General features: G+C 37.2%; 1 protein-coding gene across 1 annotated transcript in view; it reads left to right on the top strand.

Moving 5' to 3' along the window:
• Positions 1 to 18389, top strand: part of LOC111044626 (AP-3 complex subunit beta-2-like) — a 40549-nt gene extending 22160 nt beyond the window's left edge. The window contains exons 8-10 of the mRNA XM_039443734.1: positions 12496 to 12843; positions 14565 to 14694; positions 16519 to 18389. Coding sequence (XP_039299668.1) covers positions 12496 to 12843; positions 14565 to 14694; positions 16519 to 16666 — 626 coding nt within the window. The 3' untranslated portion in view covers positions 16667 to 18389. The remainder of the gene's footprint in view (positions 1 to 12495; positions 12844 to 14564; positions 14695 to 16518) is intronic.
• The last annotated feature ends 2289 nt before the right edge of the window (positions 18390 to 20678 follow it).

The raw sequence follows: 20678 nt of genomic DNA, 5'->3' as shown, positions 1-20678 counted from the left end.
GAAACCAAAAAATGGTACCTTTGAACCCCCTTAGCACAGTGGGTAGGGGTGGGATCTTTGATATGTTCACCTCCTCACTACCCTAAACAGAACTGCGGGCTCAAAAATTGTCTTCCAAACTTCTCCCTCTATAACACTTCGTTGACTGGGCTAAAGATCATTTATTCATTTTTCTAGTTTATGCCAGTTATTTATTTTTATTTATTTATTCACTGTCACGATACATCTTATTCTGAGTTTCACTCATTTGATTGGTGACTTTTCAATTGCTATAGCTACTCACTATATATATTTCATTTTTGAAGTGAAAATTGTTGTTATTTATTTATTTAATCATTCAGACTTACTTATTTAATCATTACACAACTTACAGAAAAGTACCACAGACTTATAAACCCAAAACTGTTCCAATTCTAATTTATACAACAGTCCAAATGTAGCTAGGTTATATGTCACTTATGTGAACGTTAGCCTACTAACGACATTTTATTAGAATACTGGTGGATTCACGGAGGATCGGCAGCCTTGATTGTGGGTTGATTTAGTTTGTGCTTTCCTCCCCTTCCCCCTCTCACAAAGAGGCAAGATAACCTCTCTCCCTCACCCCTCCTTCATCCTTCCCGTTTATCTTTCCACCCACCACTTCAAGAAGCATTGTCGAGAAGTCAACATCTTTTTTCGTTCCGTGTCTCCCGTTCCGTGGCGTTCGAGTTGAACGCAATTACCTCGTTTCGTTTTGTGATATATGTGCAATATCATATAGGCCTACGCATAAAGACAGGATATCGTCAGCAGTAACTTCTACACACGAGATACAGTCCACTTCCTCGCCAGTTCCAAGGTTAGTGCAAATTAAAGACTTACTTTTGGGGCTGTCGACGTTTTCGTGAATTAAATCTTAACTGTACCCCAATCCATAGGTTTGGGGACAGGACGGGATTACCACATGGTCCGACCAGGCCTGGGATATGTTCTATTTCCAAGAGATTTATTTTTCAATTTAAATTTCAATTCGTTAATAGTAGAGTTACTTGTTGATACATGCACTGATATCCATGTTAAATCCAGTTACAAAGTTCCTTTCCAAATCTCCTTGTTTATCTAATCAGTTACTTAGTTACAATGGCAAGGCACTGAACACTGCTAAGTGTGTGATGATGTCTTTCAGACGTGGGTCCAATATCCTTGATATTCAATATGTCCTGCAGGGTGCTCCTCTGATAAGAGTGTTTAAATTCAATGACCTTGGGGTTACCATGAGTCCCTCCCTTAGTCCTTTGGAGCATGTGTGTGGGATAACAGCCAAGGCTAGGTCACTGCTTGGATTCATTTTCAGGTCCTCTAGAGATTTCAGATCTCCTCATAGTCTCCTGGTTCTGTTCAGGGCACTGGTCCTTCCTGTTATGGAGTATGCTTCTGTCATATGGTCCCCATACCACCAATACCAGATTGATATGCTACAGAAGGTCCAGAGACGTTTTGTGAGAATGCTTGGCTGCAGGATGGGGTTTGCATACTTTGATGTGCCTGTGGAGGAAATTGAGAGACATTTTGGCCTTTTACCTTTGGCTTCTAGGAGGAGACTCTTCGACTTGATGCTTCTTTACAAATTGGTGAATGGAGCATTGGACTGCCCGGAATTGTTGGCTGGCATTGATATCTGTGCTCCAAGAGGGACCCGCTCCAGGACGATCTTCAGACGACGTCTTCATACAACAGCTTACGCATACAATAGTGGTTTGTCAAGGGTGCTGCGATCTGGTTGTGAGGCTGCTGCGGCAGGAATTGATTTCTTTGATGTGTCCGTGGTAGCTTTCAGGAGGGCAGCCATGCGGTGGGGACTCTAGCTCCTTCTTTGTTGTTAGCTGATATTTATATATCTTTCGTCTTATCATCCTTTCTCCTTTTGTTTTTTATGCATGTATTTTGTTATACCCTTTGTGATTACTTGTTAGTGATCTAATGCTGAGGTTTGCCTAATTTATTTTTCTCTTTTATTTGGCTATAGGCTACTTTGAATGCTTTACCTTCATTGCTTTGCTTTAAAATTTAGCTTCATTATGTAATATGTATACTTAGGGGGCACTAGCCAATCCTCTTTAACTTAGCTTGTTATTGTTATGCTTGTTATTATGCTTATTATTAGGTTATAATTATGCTTATTAGTATTATTATTATTATTCTTATTTATATGCTTCTTTTTTGTGCTTTTTGATTGTTGTAATTGGTGTGTACCGTTGGAAAAAAAAAATCAATCACTTACCGTTATGAGAGTGATAGGGTGCTAGCTAACTACTACGTAAATGAGATTTTGAAAACTAGTTCAATCCCATTTAAACCTTCGTTACAATCGCTTCAAGATTTTCTTGTTAAAGTAGGTGATAGTATTACCACTCTGAAATCGTTGAAAGTTCCTGATTTGGCTGATTATATCTTGTACTCATTAGCTATTCGTCAATTAGACAAAATATCACGTGAATCGTTTGAGCTCGAGGTAGCTGATAAGAGCTTTCCTTCTTGTCAACAGTTGATTGATTTCGTGAATAAGAGAGTTAGATCTTATCAATTATCTGCATCTGATGTGCCGTCTGTTAATGAACAAAAATCTATCGAAAAGCCGCAAAATAAGTCTTTTCAGAAAAAGGTTGTCTTATCTACTCAGGCTGATAACAGCGTTCGAAATAACAGCAGCTCAGTTACTTCTGAATTAAATGATAGTGCTGAAACAAAATGCTCATTTTGCAACTCAATGAATCATTCGTTATTCAAATGTCCTGCTTTCTTGAAAAGAGATCCAAAAGCTAGGAATGAATTTATTAAATCATTGAGAGTCTGTTTCAATTGTTTCTCCAAATTTCACGCTGTAAACCAATGCAAGTCTAAATCGTTGTGTTATTGTGGTCGTATGCATAATAAATTACTTCATTATCCTCGTAGTAGTGATAATAGCCGTTCGAATTCTCCTGTTCGTTATCAGAAGTCTACTGATAACATCTCTAAAGTTGCTTTGAAATCGAAATCCGTTGATTCGATCACTCAAACTGACAGCACTATGAATGTTGTTGAGAATTCAAATTCTTCTAAGCATTGTGGTATCACTGATAATGTTATTGATAAGTCATCAATTGTTAGTTTAATTCCTAAAACGAGTGTTGTTCTAGGTACTGCTCAAGCAGTTATTAAAATTCATCTGGTTCGTTTATTGGTGTTCGTTTAATGATTGATTCTGGTAGTACTGCTAATTTCATCACAAAAGATCTTGTTATGAAACTTGGTTTATCTGTTCATGATTGTCAACAAAATTTCTCTGGTTTGAATTCCTCGAGTGTAGGGAATTCTTCTGGTGTTGTGAAATGTTTGTTGAAACCTAAGGGCTCAAATCACCCTCGTTTAGAAGCTGAGGCTTACGTGATTGATAAAATAGTTGGTTCATTGCCCCCTATTTATCTCAGTTTGAAAGTGCAAAATGAGTTGAAAAAATTCAACCTTGCTGATCCTGTGTTCTATGAACAACGTTCCGTTGATCTTCTATTGGGATGTCAGTTATTCAACAAAATATTACGTCATCATAGTCAAGTCTCATCTAGTAAAGAGTGTTCGTTTTGCGTGACTCCTACCGTGTTTGGTGACATTATTTTGGGTGAATTTCCAAATCATTCCGGTCTTCTTAATCAGTCATTGACTGCATTAATGACGTGTCCCACCTCTGAGAACTCGTTGAATAACTTGGTTCATAAGTTTTGGGAAAGTGAAGAAATTCCTAATCATAAATTTCCTAGTCCCGATGATGAGTTTTGTGAGAAACATTTTGCTGAAACTCACATGCGTGATACTGAAGGAAGATATGTTGTTCGTCTCCCTTTCAAAGTTGACACTAATCAACTCAAGTTTCATGAATCTCATGATGTTGCTTTAAATCGTTTTCTGTCGTTGGAGCGTCGTATGCTGCGTGATGCTCGTTTGAAATCTGATTGCGTATCATTTATGGAAGAGTATCTTCTTTTGGATCATATGGAAGTTGCTAAAAAACCAGGTAAATATTTTATTCCTTATTTTTGTGTATTCAATCCGTCATCACCCACAACAAAGGTTCGTGTTGTATTTGATGGGTCTGCTAAAAAGAGTCACATTTCGTTGAATCAAGTTCTTCATTCAGGTCCAAAATTGTTAAATGACATATGTGATGTGTTAACTAGATTCAGACTTCACTCATTCGTATTCACGTGTGATTTTACGAAAATGTCTAGTCGAGAAAATGTCAGTCTAGTCGAGGCAGCCGTGCCGATAAGACGTTACTACTGCTTTGTGATAACCAACAACTCGTGTTCTAGTCTGAAGTAGCCTGTTTTCGAAAATTTTCAAAGTGTTTTGTTTTAATAATTAACTAGCATGTCTACTACCTGTGGCGTATGTAGTATCGTTCTTGGTTCAGTTAAGCCCTCGGAAATTATAAATTGCTCCGGTAACTGTAAGAGATCATTTCATATATCCTGCATTAAGGACGAAAACGAGGAGACAAAGGTACGCTCTGTGAAACAATGGAGATGTAAAGACTGTCGAGATGCTGCGAATGTGTTTTCTGGGCCTAATACCGGTGCACCGATTACCAAAGACATTCTGTCTAAAATGTTTGAATGCTTTAAAACCGATATTTTTACTGAATTAAAAACTGTTAAGGACGAGGTGACAGAGTTGACCAAGTCAGTTGTATTCCTCTCAGCTAGTGTGGACGCCTCAAATACACTAATGGCAGAGCTCAAGAACAGCATCGAAACGCTTAAAGCTGAGAACACCATTCTTCGCGAAACAAGTAATACTCTATCAAATCAAGTAACCGATCTACAGGAACGTGTTCGTTCACTTGAACAATACACACGGCGAAGCAACATAGAGATAAGTGGCGTCCCGGCAACTCCAAAAGAGGAAGTCATCAAATTAGTGATGGATGTCGGCGCGGCGATTGGCGTCGCGGTGGAAGAGTCGCACATCAACGCGGCGCACCGAGTTGCTGGCTTTCGCAACGACCGAGCTCCTTCCCTCATCGTACAGTTCACGCATCGAGCTATCAGGGACCAATGGATCAAGAAGTATAGGGAGAATAAGGAATCCATAACAGCGTATAACATAAATCGCGCCTTCAAGAGATCAAAAGTGTATATTAATGAGCATCTCGCTCCAGTGAATAAAGTGTTTCTTGCCAAATTGAAAGTAAAGTGCCGAGCTGTCGGAATAAAATATGTCTGGTGTCGTGAGGGAAAGTTTTTTATTAGAAGATCTGATGGGGAAAAATGCCAGAAGGTTATGAGTGAATCGGATATTGATATTTTGAAATAAGGTATTTCTGCAATGATATTTTATTCTAAAGAATGTGAAAATACTTTTCACTTTAATATGTACTTGATGCTTTCAACTTTTAATATTACGCAGAGAAATCTTCTTATTTTTATTTGAAGCATGCTTGTTCAAGTTTTATAGTTTTGTGTTACATATAGTTTATTAATTTGTTTCTATCCCTTTATTATCAATAACCTCTGAATGAACGAAAACGATTACTTATATTCTTTAAAAGATAATTTCTTCGAAATTGATAATTTAAAAGAGAATAACATTTTTACACTTATTTATTGTAATATTAGAAGCATGAGACAAAATTTCAATAACTTTTTGGCTGAATTTTCTCAAATTCGAAACTCTGTCACGTTTATAATTCTGAGTGAAGTATGGATCAATTCTGATGAAGTTAAATTGTATAATATCCCAAACTACAATATTTTTGCTCACTGCAACGACTCGTATAGAGCGGGCGGTGTGATATGCTTCACATTAAACTCTGTATGTGCTACACAAGGAGATGTCCATAGCATGGAAACAGCTGACACTCTTGTACTGGATGTAAAAATTAGAAATCACAATTTTAAACTATTTTGTGTTTACAGACTACAAGAATTCACTGAAATCAGATTTATAACCGAATTAGAATCAAAAATTAATCAATTTACATCTAATACAATTGTAGTAGGTGATGTAAATATCGATCTATTAGATGGAAAAAACGCTTCTTGTAACTATTTAAGTTTAATGGAGAACAATGGTTTTTCATCCATAGTTGATAAAGCAACTAGAATCACTAAAATGTCTCGAACACTGATTGATCATATTTTTATCAAACATAAGCAAATAAACTGTTTCACGCATGCAATATTTGATTTGAATGTGACAGATCATTGTTTGTTAGGATTGAAATTTAATCTAGTTCGCAACTGTCGAGGAAAAAATGATGAAACCCTAGCTAAAAAATATATGGATATTGATAACGTATGTGATATTCTAAGGGCGATAAATTGGAATGTAGTTTATTCTATTGATGACGTTAACTTAAGTTATGAAAGGTTCCATTCTATTCTATCTGATATTGTGAATGAATGTTCAAAAACTGTAACAATCTCTAATAGAAAGCTCGCTAGAGCTAAGAACCTAAGCCCTTGGATGACGATTAGCCTATTAAGGAAAATAGAGAAAAGGAAGAAACTGTATGCACTAGTAAAGAAAAGACCATATGATCTAACTTTTAGGTCTTATTATACAAATTTTTATGATAGACTTAAAGTTGAAATTGATTACATTAAAAAACGTTATTATTCTAATAGTATTCGTTGTGCTGATGGCGACCCAGGAAAGCAATGGAGAATTATAAACAGCTTAACTGGTGAATGCCGAAATAATAAATTTGATAAGGTTGAGTTAGAAAACGGAGAATTAGACTGTGAACCGCAAAGCGTAGCTGATAAAGTTAATTATCTCATGAATGTTGCACAGCCTGATAATATCGCACCTTCTTCTCTCGGCCTGGGTCTTCATCACCACTGTCAATCTTTCTTTATAGAGCCAACAACTATCGACGAAATATTGATAACGATACGCAGTTTAAAAAATAAAAAGTCATCTGGTTTTGATAGCTTTAACGTGCTTTTGATTAAAAAGATCGCCCCTTATATTGCACCCGTCCTCACCTATATTTTTAACCTGAGTTTTAACGATGGAATTTTCCCTGACTTATTAAAGCAAAGTATTGTCACGCCAATCTATAAGAAAATCAACTCTTTGAAATTGAATAATATTAGACCTATTACTCTACTATCTGTTTTTTCGAAAATTCTAGAAAAATTAATGATCAAGCGTTTAGCTAATTATCTCAATAAATTATTTTTTTTCTCCCAAAGCCAATATGGTTTTCAACGAGGAAAATCGACAGAAGATGCTCTTTTCAATTTTTCCAACTTAATTTATTCTAGTTTTAATAATGGCAATAAAACAACCGGGCTATTTGTAGATTTCACAAAAGCTTTTGATCTTGTTAATCATGAAATTTTATTGATGAAGCTCGAAGCGGCTGGGATAAGGGGATTAGCGTTGCGGTGGTTCCGCAGCTTCCTGACTGATAGGGAGCAGCGGGTGAGAGTGGGCAACTGCCTCAGCGAGCCTCTTCCAGTCACTGTCGGGGTACCTCAGGGATCCGTATCCTCTGCTATTTTATTCATTTTATTTATCAACGATTTGCTTACAAAAAACTTTCATGGTCACATTCAGGCTTTTGCTGACGATATTGCCTTTTTTTATTCCAATAAAAATAAAGAGACTGTACAAAATAATATTATCTATGACTTGAAAATCCTTCAAGAGTGGTGCACAATAAATAGAATGAGAGTAAACGTTGCAAAGACAAAATATATCAATTTCGATTTTAAGGCATTCATTTTTGCAGGCCCAATTATATATCATACACAAAATTGTGACAATCGTGATAATTGTGACTGTGAAGAAATTGAAAAGGTAAAGTCATTCAAGTACTTACCTTAACTTATGATGAGAAAATGTCATGGAAAACTCATATTCAAAATTTGCATGTAAATGTTAGAAGAGCAATAAGAAAGTTCTATTTCCTGAGAAGCATCTGCGATGAGCAGCTAATGAAAACATTGTATTATGCTCTCATACACTCTCAATTACAGTATGGTTTGGTATGTTGGGGTGGAACTTTTAAAACTATTATTAATAGGTTAAGAATAACCCAGAATCATTATATAAGATTGATAATGTTTAAAAATGTAAGAGAGAGTTCTTTTCCTTTGTATGTGAATTTGAAAATAATGCCTATCCAAAATTTATTCGTTTTTAAAGTTTTAAAATTGTTTTATTTGAAAAGCGGAAACTGTGGTACGGGAAATCTTTATTACAATATGAGAAGCGTTAACCAGCTACTGTGTAGGACACCAAAGGTGAGCAGGGAAATTTTTAGGCACTCGTTTATGTACTTAGGACCTTATATTTACAATAAATTGCCAATTGAATTGAGAAGGTGTGATTCCTATATTATCTTTTGTGAGAGAGCAAAGAGCTGGTTATTTACAGTGAACGACGTATGGATGGTTAGAAATGTTGTTAGATAATGGTGCAGGTTGAGCTAGCATTGTTCAACGGCACCATTCTCATAAAAATATTATTATTCAATTGAATCACTATTCCACTAAGGCATGTACGGTATTATATTAATTATTACATTTAAATGCATTTCATTTATTCCAGTTTTTGGTTTTCTGGGCTGTTTCAATTTATTTGTTTTTTTTATCTCATGCGCTACAGGCAGTAGTTTCAGTATTGTTTTAGCAATCTTAATCACCTAGACTAGACTCACAGCTTTTATTTTTATTTTTTTCATACAAGTTTATTTTTATTTTTATTATTTATTATTTAAGTTGATAATGTTTTTACCTTGTTAATTATACTTTGATTATCTGATCACACAACTGGATACGTGATCAGTATAATTTCCAAGATACTATTTAATTTCTACTTTTGTAATTTGTAATTTGAGGAGGAAATAAATTCATTTATTCATTTATTCATTTATTCATGTATCGTGCTATCCTCGTTGATGAAGAAGATCGTTCTTTCCTTCACATATTGTTTCGTAAAGATCCTTCCGATGATATTGTCGTTTATGAGCTCAAAACAATCACATATGGTTTGAAACCGTCTGGTTTTCTTGCTCAACGTGCTCTCATTCAATTGGCGAAAGATGAAGGAGATAAATTTCCGTTGGCAGCAGCAGCTATTCGTGATGATATATATCACGACAATTTTCTCACAGGTGCTAATTCGTTGGAAGAAATCTGTGAAATAAAATCACAACTTTGTAATCTTCTAAACTGTGCTCATATCAAGTTGAATAAATGGAGCAGAAATTCTCCTGAGTTCTTGGATTTGATTCGTTCTGAAAACACTCAAGTACCACTTCATATCAGTGATGAGCCTAATTCAAATGTGAAAGTTCTTGGCGTAATGTGGAACCCAACTACTGATTGTTTTCATATTAAAGTCTCCGTTCCAGAGTTTCAAAAGAAAAACTCTAAGCGCACTGTTCTGTCCGTTATCGCGCGTCTGTATGACCCTCTCGGCTTTATAGCTCCAGTAATATTCAAAATGAAATGTTTTTTACAAGAGCTGTGGAAGTTGGACATCGATTGGGATACGCCGATTCCTGTTGACTACAACGAATGCTGGAACGAGCTGATGAGAGAGCTTCCTGCTCTAAGTTCAATTTCAATTCCTCGATGCGTTTATGGTGATGCTTTTTCTTGTCAAATACTTGGGTTTTCCGACGCATCGCAGAAAGGAATCTGTGCTTGTATCTTCTTGAGAGTTGTGTCGTCAGAATCTACGGTGAAATGCTTCCTGTTGAAAGCTAAAACTAAAGTTGCGTCGTTGAAAACTCTGTCTATTCCTCGATTAGAGCTTCAAGCTGCGTTGTTGCTTTCGCGATTGTATGTTTCAGTCCTTCCTTCACTGGAAAAAATCAATCTTCAATCTATGTTTCTGTTCAGTGATTCAAATATTGTTTTATCTTGGTTGCATATACCTCCTTACAAGTTGCAAACGTTTGTTGCAAATCGTGTTGTGAGAATATTAGAGTTGACTAATATTTCTGATTGGAATCACATTGCTACTGATTTCAATATTGGCGACGTTGGTTCACGAGGCGTTTCTCCCCAAAACTTGTGCAATTCGCAAGATTGGTTCAATGCTCCAACGTGGTGTTCTAATTCGTTGTCATGTTGGCCGTTGTCATCTATGACTTACCCTGCTACTGAAATTCTGCCTGATGTGAAACAAAATAAAGGTGTTGTTTTGAATATCACTGAAGAGACTGCTGTTATTCAGATAACACGTTTCTCCTCATACATGAGATTGTTACGTTCCTGTGCTTATGTTTTACGTTTCGTGAATAACTGTAAAGCATCAATTAGTGGTGTCTGTCGTAAATCAGGCGCACTTAGTGTTCAAGAGTTGAAATGTGCACAAATTTATTGTGTTAAAATTGTTCAAAAGTGTCATTTCAATCGTGAACTCGACCTATTGAAAGAGGGTAAACCCTGTGATAAGAGTTTCCAAAAATTGTCTGTATTCTTGGATTGTGATGGTGTGATTCGTGTTGGTGGCAGATTGGTAAATAGTGCTTTAAGATATGAAGCCAAGCATCCTTGTTTGATACATAAAGATAGTCATTTTACTAAACTCCTCATTGAGTATTATCATATTTCTCATCTTCATGCTGGACCAAGAATAGTGCGTGCTCTTATTCAGCGTTATTTTTGGATTGTTGGAGCACACAGTGTTATCAGAAATGTGAAATTCCATTTGTTTCGTGAAGTGGGAAATTCGGTCCTAACTATTGTTGAGCTGTCCACTCTGTTGGTGAAAATTGAGGCGATACTCAATTCGAGACCGTTGTATGCACTCTCTTCATCTCCTGATGACTACGAGGCGCTGACTCCCGGATATTTCCTTGTTCATCGCCCTCTGTTGGCGGTTCCTGAAATTGACGTGAGTGATGTCAACGAGCACAGACTGTCTCGTTGGGAAAAGGTTAATCGCTTCACTCAGAGATTGTGGAAGAGGTGGGAGAGTGAATACCTCCACACTCTTCAACAGAAGAATAAGTGGTTTGAGAGTGACACAAACCTTCAGGTAGGGCAGTTAGTATGGATTAAAGAGGACAATTCATCACCCTTATCATACCCGTTAGGTAGAGTCACCCAAATCATAAGTGATGCTAAGGGTGTTGTGCGCTCAGCTCACGTGAAAACTAACTCTGGTGAGTATGTTAGGCCAGTTTGGAAACTTGCCCCCATACTTCCCTATTAGTTCAACCCACACCCCAAGTTTTCCGTTTTCCTTTCCTATTCCTTTTTCCCTTCGTTTTTCCTTTCCTACCGTTCAGTGCTTGTTGTTCTGTTTTTTCTTTTACTTTTAAATTTTAGTTTTTTTTGAGTTTATGTTCTTGGAAATGGGGCATTCCAAGGCGGGCGGAGATGGTGGATTCACGGAGGATCGGCAGCCTTGATTGTGGGTTGATTTAGTTTGTGCTTTCCTCCCCTTCCCCCTCTCCCAAAGAGGCAAGATAACCTCTCTCCCTCACCCCTCCTTCATCCTTCCCGTTTATCTTTCCACCCACCACTTCAAGAAGCGTTGTCGAGAAGTCAACATCTTTTTTCGTTCCGTGTCTCCCGTTCCATGGCGTTCGAGTTGAACGCAATTACCTCGTTTCGTTTCGTGATATATGTGCAATATCATATAGGCCTACGCATAAAGACAGGATATCGTCAGCAGTAACTTCTACACACGAGATACAGTCCACTTCCTCGCCAGTTCCAAGGTTAGTGCAAATTAAAGACTTACTTTTGGGGTTGTCGACGTTTTCGTGAATTAAATCTTAACTGTACCCCAATCCATAGGTTTGGGGACAGGACGGGATTACCAAATACATTTAGGAATTGAAGAAGTTTTGGGCTAGCGTCTGTTTTTTTTTCATTCCATTACTACAATTTTGTCATTGTGATTCATTATTTTTTCTTATAACTCAATAAATTGGCTATCTCTGCCAGGAAAGTTCTTGCAGCCCAATATAAATCCGGCTTCATTGAAAATTTCTCTCTTTTCTTGCATCGAATTACAAGAGACAAGGCCCCAAGAATACGGACGGATTCCGTCGTGTTTTATTGCTCGTTATGCCTAGTCCACACTCTCGCCAAGTCGCTGGCCAAGCTGGTAAGCCATTGGTGAAGCCACTTTGGTCTTGCCAGCCACACTGCATCGTGACCATTTGTGGATGTTCGGCTGGCCACACGCCTCCGCTTGACAAAGGACCTAACCTTACTGTTCACTCCCATGCTTTACTTAGTGTTTGTGGTATATAATAACTATCGGTCGCGAGTACAACCTACACTGAAATCTAAACATCGACCTGACCGTTCTGTTCGTATCCTAATACTAACACTCGTGTGTTCCAAGGTCATTACAATGTACATAAAATCTGACTTATAGTTCTGAGATCATTATTCAATGTTCAAAATTTCTTACACCTTCATCACTCATAATTCGTCATGTTTAGTTTTCTCAAATTTTATGAGAATTGTTCTAAATCTATTTTTTGTACAGGTTTACAGGTGAAAGCCCGTTTCACACGGTGTCCGCACCTCTACTCGCCAACGATGACTTCGGTGGAGCTGACGTTCACCAATCAGGGCACAGAGCCACTCAACAACATCCACATGACTGACTCGGGTGCATGCGCCATCCAGCTGCACGACTTTGCGCCAATCACAGCGCTCGCTCCCGGCGCATGTGCAGTGGGAACTGTGGGCATCGCCTGGAACGACAGCACGCAGCCGGCTCAGTTGCCTCTCGGCTGGCAAGAGGGTAGTGTCACCGTGCAGCTGCGAGCGGCTGTCGGCGAGCTGCTTGCACCGGTCACTATGCCAGAGACCATGTTTGTCAGCGAGCAGGGTAAATGAATATCTATTTCCTCCATCTAATGTCTAGTTGTACTTTGAGATACGAACAGAACGAGTAAGGGTAGGTGTATGTATGTATATATGTTCATATTGGATGCACGTATGTGCAAGTGAGAAATAATATATGGAAAGAGCCATAGAAACAGTCCTCCCACTGACTGCGTGCACTTGCTGGTGGCGTTTAGTATGAGCAGCGACAGACAAGTCACAACGTGTTTTCTAAGTCTCTTTCCAGATTTTGTTTCTCATCTGTACGCTTGAGGCCATGCATGATCTCACTTGCATCCAATGTGATCACACCCCAAATCGCGATGTGGATTTCGGTTTCGATCGATACCATCAATCAGCTGTTGATGATAAAAATATTTGAATGTCATTCTGGTGAACCTCACACTGGAAGCTAAATATCCACCTGACTGTTCTGTTCGTACCTCTGGAACAGAACACTAAAGCAATGCTATACTTGATTTAGGAGTAGAGAGGTCACTTCACGTCCTACAGTGAGGTCCACATTATAATGGCAGTATGTGATTTGCAATGGTGTTGCTATTCTTGTCTATCATTCAACAAAGCAGATGGCGCTATCTCTTCAACGCATTGCGATGTTGCCACATCGTTTATCAACAATGTAGAAATTCAACTAATTGAAAAAATATTTTATCTCAATCATGAAAATCTATTATTACATCTTTAAAAAATATATTTTCTTGACAAATAAAATATGATTAACTTTTTTCAACAATAATGAACAGTTAAATTCATTAGATATACCAGTATCAGCTGTTTGGGTTGCAAGGCTGAGATCTGGCAACCCTTTTCTCCTATCTTCCTACACTGCCATTATAACTTGGACCTCACTATAGGAACTAAGGCCCTTATTAAATTAGGACACCAGGCTCGGTCGTCAGTGGAACATCATCAAGAGCCCGAGTGAGTTAGGGTGTGATCACATTGAATGCTTATATGTGCAAGCGCACGCTTGGTTATGCATGACCAAACGCTCAGATGAGAAACAAACTGTGTAAAGAGCAAAGTCAAAGTAAAAGTCAAAATATTTTATTTCAGCAGCTAATTGAGAACATCAATTGCATTATAAATGTCAATGATAGAGCATGCACTTACTGTTTGTGTTCAGTGTGAGCAGCTTCGTCCTAGTCACAACGTGATTGTACGACCCTTTCCTAGTTTGCTAGCGTAATATTAAGTATTGTCTTTAGTTTATCCCTCATCCCCTCCAGATGTTGTCGAGGATCTATCAAGTTTGACTCCTAGGTAATGGGTAGTTTTTGCAGGCTGGGCACAGCAATGTCTCCCGGCTACATAGGCCAAAAAGGTCCTTCTGAGGGCTATCCAAATACTTTTTGTGTAGTTTGTGAAGTAGTCACTTACTTTGAATCTGTGTATTAGAGCCCTATTAGACCAAGCAGACAGTCGGGCACTCAAGTCACACTGCCAGCCGGGGTGGCGCTCGTTCCGTCTCCGGGCATTTTTGTTGAATCAAGCCAGCAGCCACATTTTGAACCCAGCGACCACACCGGCAGCCAAAATATGGCTTCCTTACAGACAGGGTCTAATTAAAAAAACATTCATTTAACACAATGACCAGATATGTCGTATGTCTTCCAAATAAAAGCAAAATAAATATCATGTGCTAATACGGAGTCATTATCTGGATAATTTAAACATTTTTTCGATATTTATTTTTCTTTGCAGCCAAACTGAAAGGTATGAATGAGCATTCAGCAAAACTATCGAAGACGATGGACTCGAGAAAAGTTACTATGAGCATCCTGGAAGCGGCCAACTTGGGATCTACACCGTCTTCTTCGCCTGATACTCTGAGGTTGGTACTTTTTTAAAAATACTGTATTTATTCAATTATTACAAACTTGACTTCTTATTGAACTTACTTTCCATTGCAAGACAGTATACTTATTAGTAATGAAGAGTAGAAAGTTAGGGTGGCCACTAACGACGGGACAAGTGTGTTAACATGTGTGTACACACCTGCTCGTCTTGCATATCGTGTCACCAGCGAAATCCTTCAAATACATTTTTTTGTATCATCGATTTTTTGTTCATTTTTCATTCGCTGCTGTATTGAAGGTTAATTATTCTTGTATCATTATAATTTGAAATTTTTCATTGGCTTATTATTATTGTTATTGGTTGTTTACTTTAGTTAGAAGCTGCAGTCAAACAGCTGTTTTTCGTTCCAATTTCCATCGACACACTCGATACACTTGCCGGTGGTTAGTGATCACCCTCATATAACTGCATGCATACAAACCTGCTTTAGTTCTCACCTTTTTCTCATCCTGCCAATGGCCGTTTACGGATTGTCTGGCGATACTCACTGACTATTGGTCAATTCCCACAACAGCTGATTCTCAACTAATCAGAGGACAGTTATAAGTCTCGTCCAACAATGTGTGAAAACGGCCTCTGCCACAGCCTACTATAGATAGAAGGCCGGAACATGTTCAATATGGCAACGTGTGGTTCAGGCCGACCATGCTTTATATGAATCTGTATAGATTCATTACACCATTAGAAAAATTGTATTTTGTAGAATCATTTGTATTATTGTATATTGTGAAATCATTTGTATTTGTTAGTAGGGATAGTAAGTATTTGATTTATGTCAATAATGTGATTATATGTAAAGGTAGATTAAACTATTGCTATTGGATATCAATTCTTCTGTGAATTTTTTTGTATAATATTATGCCTAGATATAATTGAGTTAATGAACAAAGTTGAATGAATTATCATTATTCCAGCAATTTATTCTTTCAATAACCTACTAATCCATTATTAATATGAATTATCAATTCTCTTTATAAGGCTACTTTGAAATTATTAAAACATGATATAAATCTTCAATTACCGTACTCTGTATTTTTTTCTTCCAAAACACGACTAGTTCCAACTCATCTAAAGCCATTTTTCCTAAATAAAAAGATATGAGTTGAAACAAGTCTTGTTTTAAAAGAAAAAAGAATAACAAGGGTAGGGTACTTGATGATGTGTTTTAATATAAATTGATACATATTATTACGAACAAAAACTAAATGGTAGTAGAATATATTCCCTTTGATAGATATTATTGAACTATCGATTATCATTACGGTGTATAGATAGTTATAGATGCACAAAGAGCGAATGCATTAAATTCAGAAGTTTCTTAAAAAGAAGATATATTCGACTTTTATATTTTTATTTTACATTTAGAAGGTACTATTCAATACTTTCATCTATTAATGAAAAACATTTGATCATTAAAATTGCTCTTAGGAAATACAGACACAGAAAGTAAGTACAGTGAAATATATTGCCAAGCTAGGCATTATACTTGAAACTCCTAGAACTAAAGTTAAAATTAGTCTAACAGTTAATATTATATATTTTTTTAGTATCATTGAATTTAATTTCTCAGTATTGGTATTTGATAAAGGGCATAAAGCTGGTAGTTAATCGGGAGTCCACCCAAGTGAATTCAATTTGCTCGTCCTGAAGCTGAGCTTGACTGCGACGTTGCCAAGTTGTGCGTTCCAACCTTTATCTAAAGTAAGCCATGCCTCTGCCTTCTGGCTTATTTGTATTTTCACTCTTCAAACATTTTTCAAGTGATCAGTATTTGTAATGGTTTGATTTTAATTTGCAGGTTCAGTGCGCAAACGATGTCTTCGAAATCACTAGTGCTTGTCACGATTGTGATTGCTGTCGATTCTATTGAGCTGGTAGTCAATTGCGAGAAGATGGTGATTGGTTCTATGCTGCTCAACGAACTCAAATCGGCTCTACAAGCTTAGAAAGTTGTCAACTAATGAGTCTCATAACTAATATCTGCTTCCTCGAGGTTCATCTCAGGGACCTTGGATACTTTAAGTTCCATCCAAGTCCAAACGAAGCTTCAGTGGTTCAACTCTGAATGTAACTCATTTTAATAAATCCAACCACAGTTTTATTATCGATAATTCATAGTTAATCATCAATTAGGTTAAACTTGGGTTATCATAAATCCTGAATTGATTTAAAGTTGAGTTGCTATTAGGCCTCAGTAAAGTTTCATCTTAGTAAAGCTGATATCTCTGTAGCGTAGCTTGAAATACGTCTCCGGGAGACATACCCCCACCTAATGTTGAATCTATGCTACGCCGGTTTCATTGATAAACATTAGGAGATACGTCGGCTAGGTCTTTCAAACTACGCTATGGCGGTGTGAGATGACCGTAAGATTGCAGTTTCTAAAACTGAAATGTCTAAGAAAAATATCTTGTAAGCTGTGTATTCTCAGCTAGTTGATCTGAGAAGTGGTTCATGTCATTTATTGGATCAAGCATTACAATGATGGAATGACAATTTTCCGACCACTTGCTGCTAAAACTTCAGTTGGAATTAAATCAGAGGGTAATGCTTCTCCAATTATTTTTGAGGATATTTTTATATTGCATTATTATTTAATTGTAAACTTGCCTATGATATTAGTTATAAGCGCTTTAATTTTGTTTCAAATTGTGCCTGTATAACACCACTTACTATAGGACCTGTTGCTATAGCTCTTTACAACATAGAATTGCAATGAGATATTGTCTATTATTGTGATAACTTTTGAGATACGGATAATTTCATTAGAAATCTCCAGTGAACTCTCTAGAGTGGAACAATGTACTTAAATCTAGAGTTCACTGGGAATCTCTGAAACGCTATTCAATAAAACTGTTGAATTATGCATATTTTGGAAAAATGGAGTTCAATGAATATAATTAAAATTACTCGAACTCCTCAAATCAAGTTAAATAGAAGAAATCCTATCTTTATCAAATCACAATATTCATGATAATCATGATGTTCCATTTCACCATACAAACTGCTAATATTATTCAAAGTGATTTAATCTAGATTTCAACTAAATGTCCATGATAAAAATATCACCGTATAGATATTTATCATGATTAGTAGCCTATTGGATGAAAGCTGTCCGAGTCTTCTTACAACTTCTTATAAATGTAGCTTATAACTTATGTGTTGCTCTCAAAGAACTTTTATATATTTTTTATTGAACTTATCATTGTTTCGAAACCTTTCCAATATCTACATTCCAAAAATGTAAGGTTTGTGCTTGTAACTACAGAGTTGCATCCTCTAAAGGTACATTTTCTTATTCTACTTATAATTGTTTTCTAAATGTAAGAGTGGTTTTCAAATGGTTGAACAATAAGCAGTAATTCATCTGCTAAATTATCATTAAAGACGTTCCAAAACTTTACGGTTACTATTTGTAACTACAAATTTCTCAATCTTTACTATCATGTAACTTCTTAATCTAAGCCATTTGCGTAGTAGGTACTTGTATCACTATAACGTTTTAATGTGGTGGCCCATATTTTCATCAAGAACAGAGTAATACATTCCTCTCACATAAACAATATAGTGAAATTTAATGAAATGAATCGAAAATGCAAATAATGGAATTGAACAGAAAATAGCTGTGAATTTTTTCGCTAACTTATTATATTGGACTACCTGAGAAGATGAGAAGCTTTCAGAACAAGATTAATTTAGTAATACGTTATAGTAGTGTATTTTGTTTTACTGATAACTTTGATTATTTTATTATAATTATCTTCATATTATTATTATTATCATCTCCATTGGCTATTGCTGAAATATAATATTATTACATTTAGGAAAGAGAAGTATATTATTATAAATTATTATATATAAAGGGAATTCACTTGAGATATTATTTTATCAACCATATATAAATGTCATATTATTCAATAATTTATTATAGTATATTTTCTATTAATGTTGATTTGTTTATTATCATTTGAATAAAAATCAAAATATAAAATGTTAGATGTTTTATTTATAAGTTTTGTAACGCAATATTCTGGATCAGAGAAGATTCCAATAGATACCAGTTTTTCAGGAATGAAGGAAACCGAAAGAAGGATCTACCAACAAACTGCCGAGCAGAAATTATTGAATGAGAATAAATTTTTTTGAAAACGTACTAAAATGAACAAAACCTAATGTTTTGTAACAAACGACAAATTAAATCATAAATTTTGATTTTACATTTGAAATTGGATATCTATTATCTATATAGAACATCTATTATCATGAAGGAGTGGTTATAGCTCGGCATCTGCTCTTGAAGCTGAATTTCCATATATCAGTGATGGTGAACGTACATTAAGTTATTATTATGAGTAGACATACATAATATTGTTGCTATTATTCAATAGACAATATTATTCTGAGTAGGCCCACACTATCATCTACTCGAGCTCCCAGCGTCGCCCTGGGCCTGCTAGACTCAGTGGGCGTCTTGGCAGGGCCGCAGTAGTGACTATAACTCCTGGTGTGGTGTTGGCCAGCCGCTCTGGCACGTGTAGGTGGTTGGAACATGTGTAGATCGTTGAAAGAGACTCTTGTGGGTGGCTGGCCTCCTCGTGGTGTTTCCGGCGACTTCCCGTTACCGGAAGAGTCTCTGAGGTCCACCACGGAATCTACTGGTCAGACGGGGAGAGCTCACCTTTTTGGAGGTGAAGGGCCGTCGTTCGCACTGCCTGAGGAAATATGGTACTAACAGTTAGGTATGGTAACAGTTGTCACCGGGCTGCCGCAGCAAAAGGGGTCTGGTTCTCAGGTCTCTCACTTCGTCAGGAAAAACGGTGGCGACTTCGGGTTCGTGCTGCTGGTCTCTAGCGAGCGACACTCCTTCGATTCCGGTACAAATCCGGATCAAACAAGTCCAGGCAGGACTTGGGCTGGTCGAGACGGAAACTATCTCTCGATACCCAGGTCCCTCACGTCATCAGGAATGACGAAAGCGACTCCGGAATATAGTGAGGTCCACGTTATAATGACAGTGTTTGATTAGCAATGGTATTGCTATCCTTGTCTATCATTCAACAAAACGGATAGCGCTATCTCTATCTCGCTTTGCTCTGTTGCCAGATCTTCTTTTAACAATGTTGAATTAATACGGTAATCAATTAACAAAATATTTCATCTTAATTATGAAAATGCATTAATAAATTATTGAAAAAAATTGTTGCTTAATATAATTTGATTATTTTTAACGAGAATGAACCGTTAATATTACATCAATAAACCTGTATCAGCTACCGTCTATATAGAAGGCATTGACAAGAAAGAGGATTGGCAACGTTGTTCTCCTATCTTTCTTCACTGCCATTATAACGTGGACATCACTATAGTGTTACTGACCTCTAGTAACACTTCTCCAGTCTGATCCAAATCCGGAAACTCCAGCATCCGGTTCGGCTCCTTCAGGTTTCTGCAGGTCGCCACTGGATAAGTGCAACCTCGTGGTGTGATGACCTCGTTGCGCTGGTAGTGATGGGAGGCGCCTTCCCAATTCTCCTTGCTGATGTTTTCTCGACTCTAAAAGATACATACCCCTTTACATGGTGATTCTGATGCGTTGAAAGATCGGCTGGTTACAACTGCCTTTGCGCTCTCGTTATCAGCTTCTCTCGACTATCACCGTAGGCTTCTCAAACTAGACTATCCACTGGACTCTATCAGAGACAAAGTAATAGGTGTTTAAACAGTATAATTATTTACACTTGGGCTCAACTCACACTTACGCGACTCAGGTTGAGAATAAAGAGGCTCGACTCTAGTCGAGCAGCATGTGTTTCCAAATGGTGACAGTCACGGAGACTAGAGTTGACTGGTCTGAGTGTCAACATTCGGAAACACATAGATGCTCTCGACTAGAGTCGAGTCTCTTCTCGACCTGAGTCACGTAAGTGTGAGTTGAGCCTATGACTATAGACTACCTCT

The sequence above is a fragment of the Nilaparvata lugens genome, chromosome 1 (assembly GCF_014356525.2).
Source record: "Nilaparvata lugens isolate BPH chromosome 1, ASM1435652v1, whole genome shotgun sequence".
Lineage (NCBI taxonomy): Eukaryota > Metazoa > Arthropoda > Insecta > Hemiptera > Delphacidae > Nilaparvata > Nilaparvata lugens.
The sequence above is the reverse complement of the archived record's forward strand: the minus strand, read 5'-3'. Positions and strand labels throughout refer to the sequence as shown.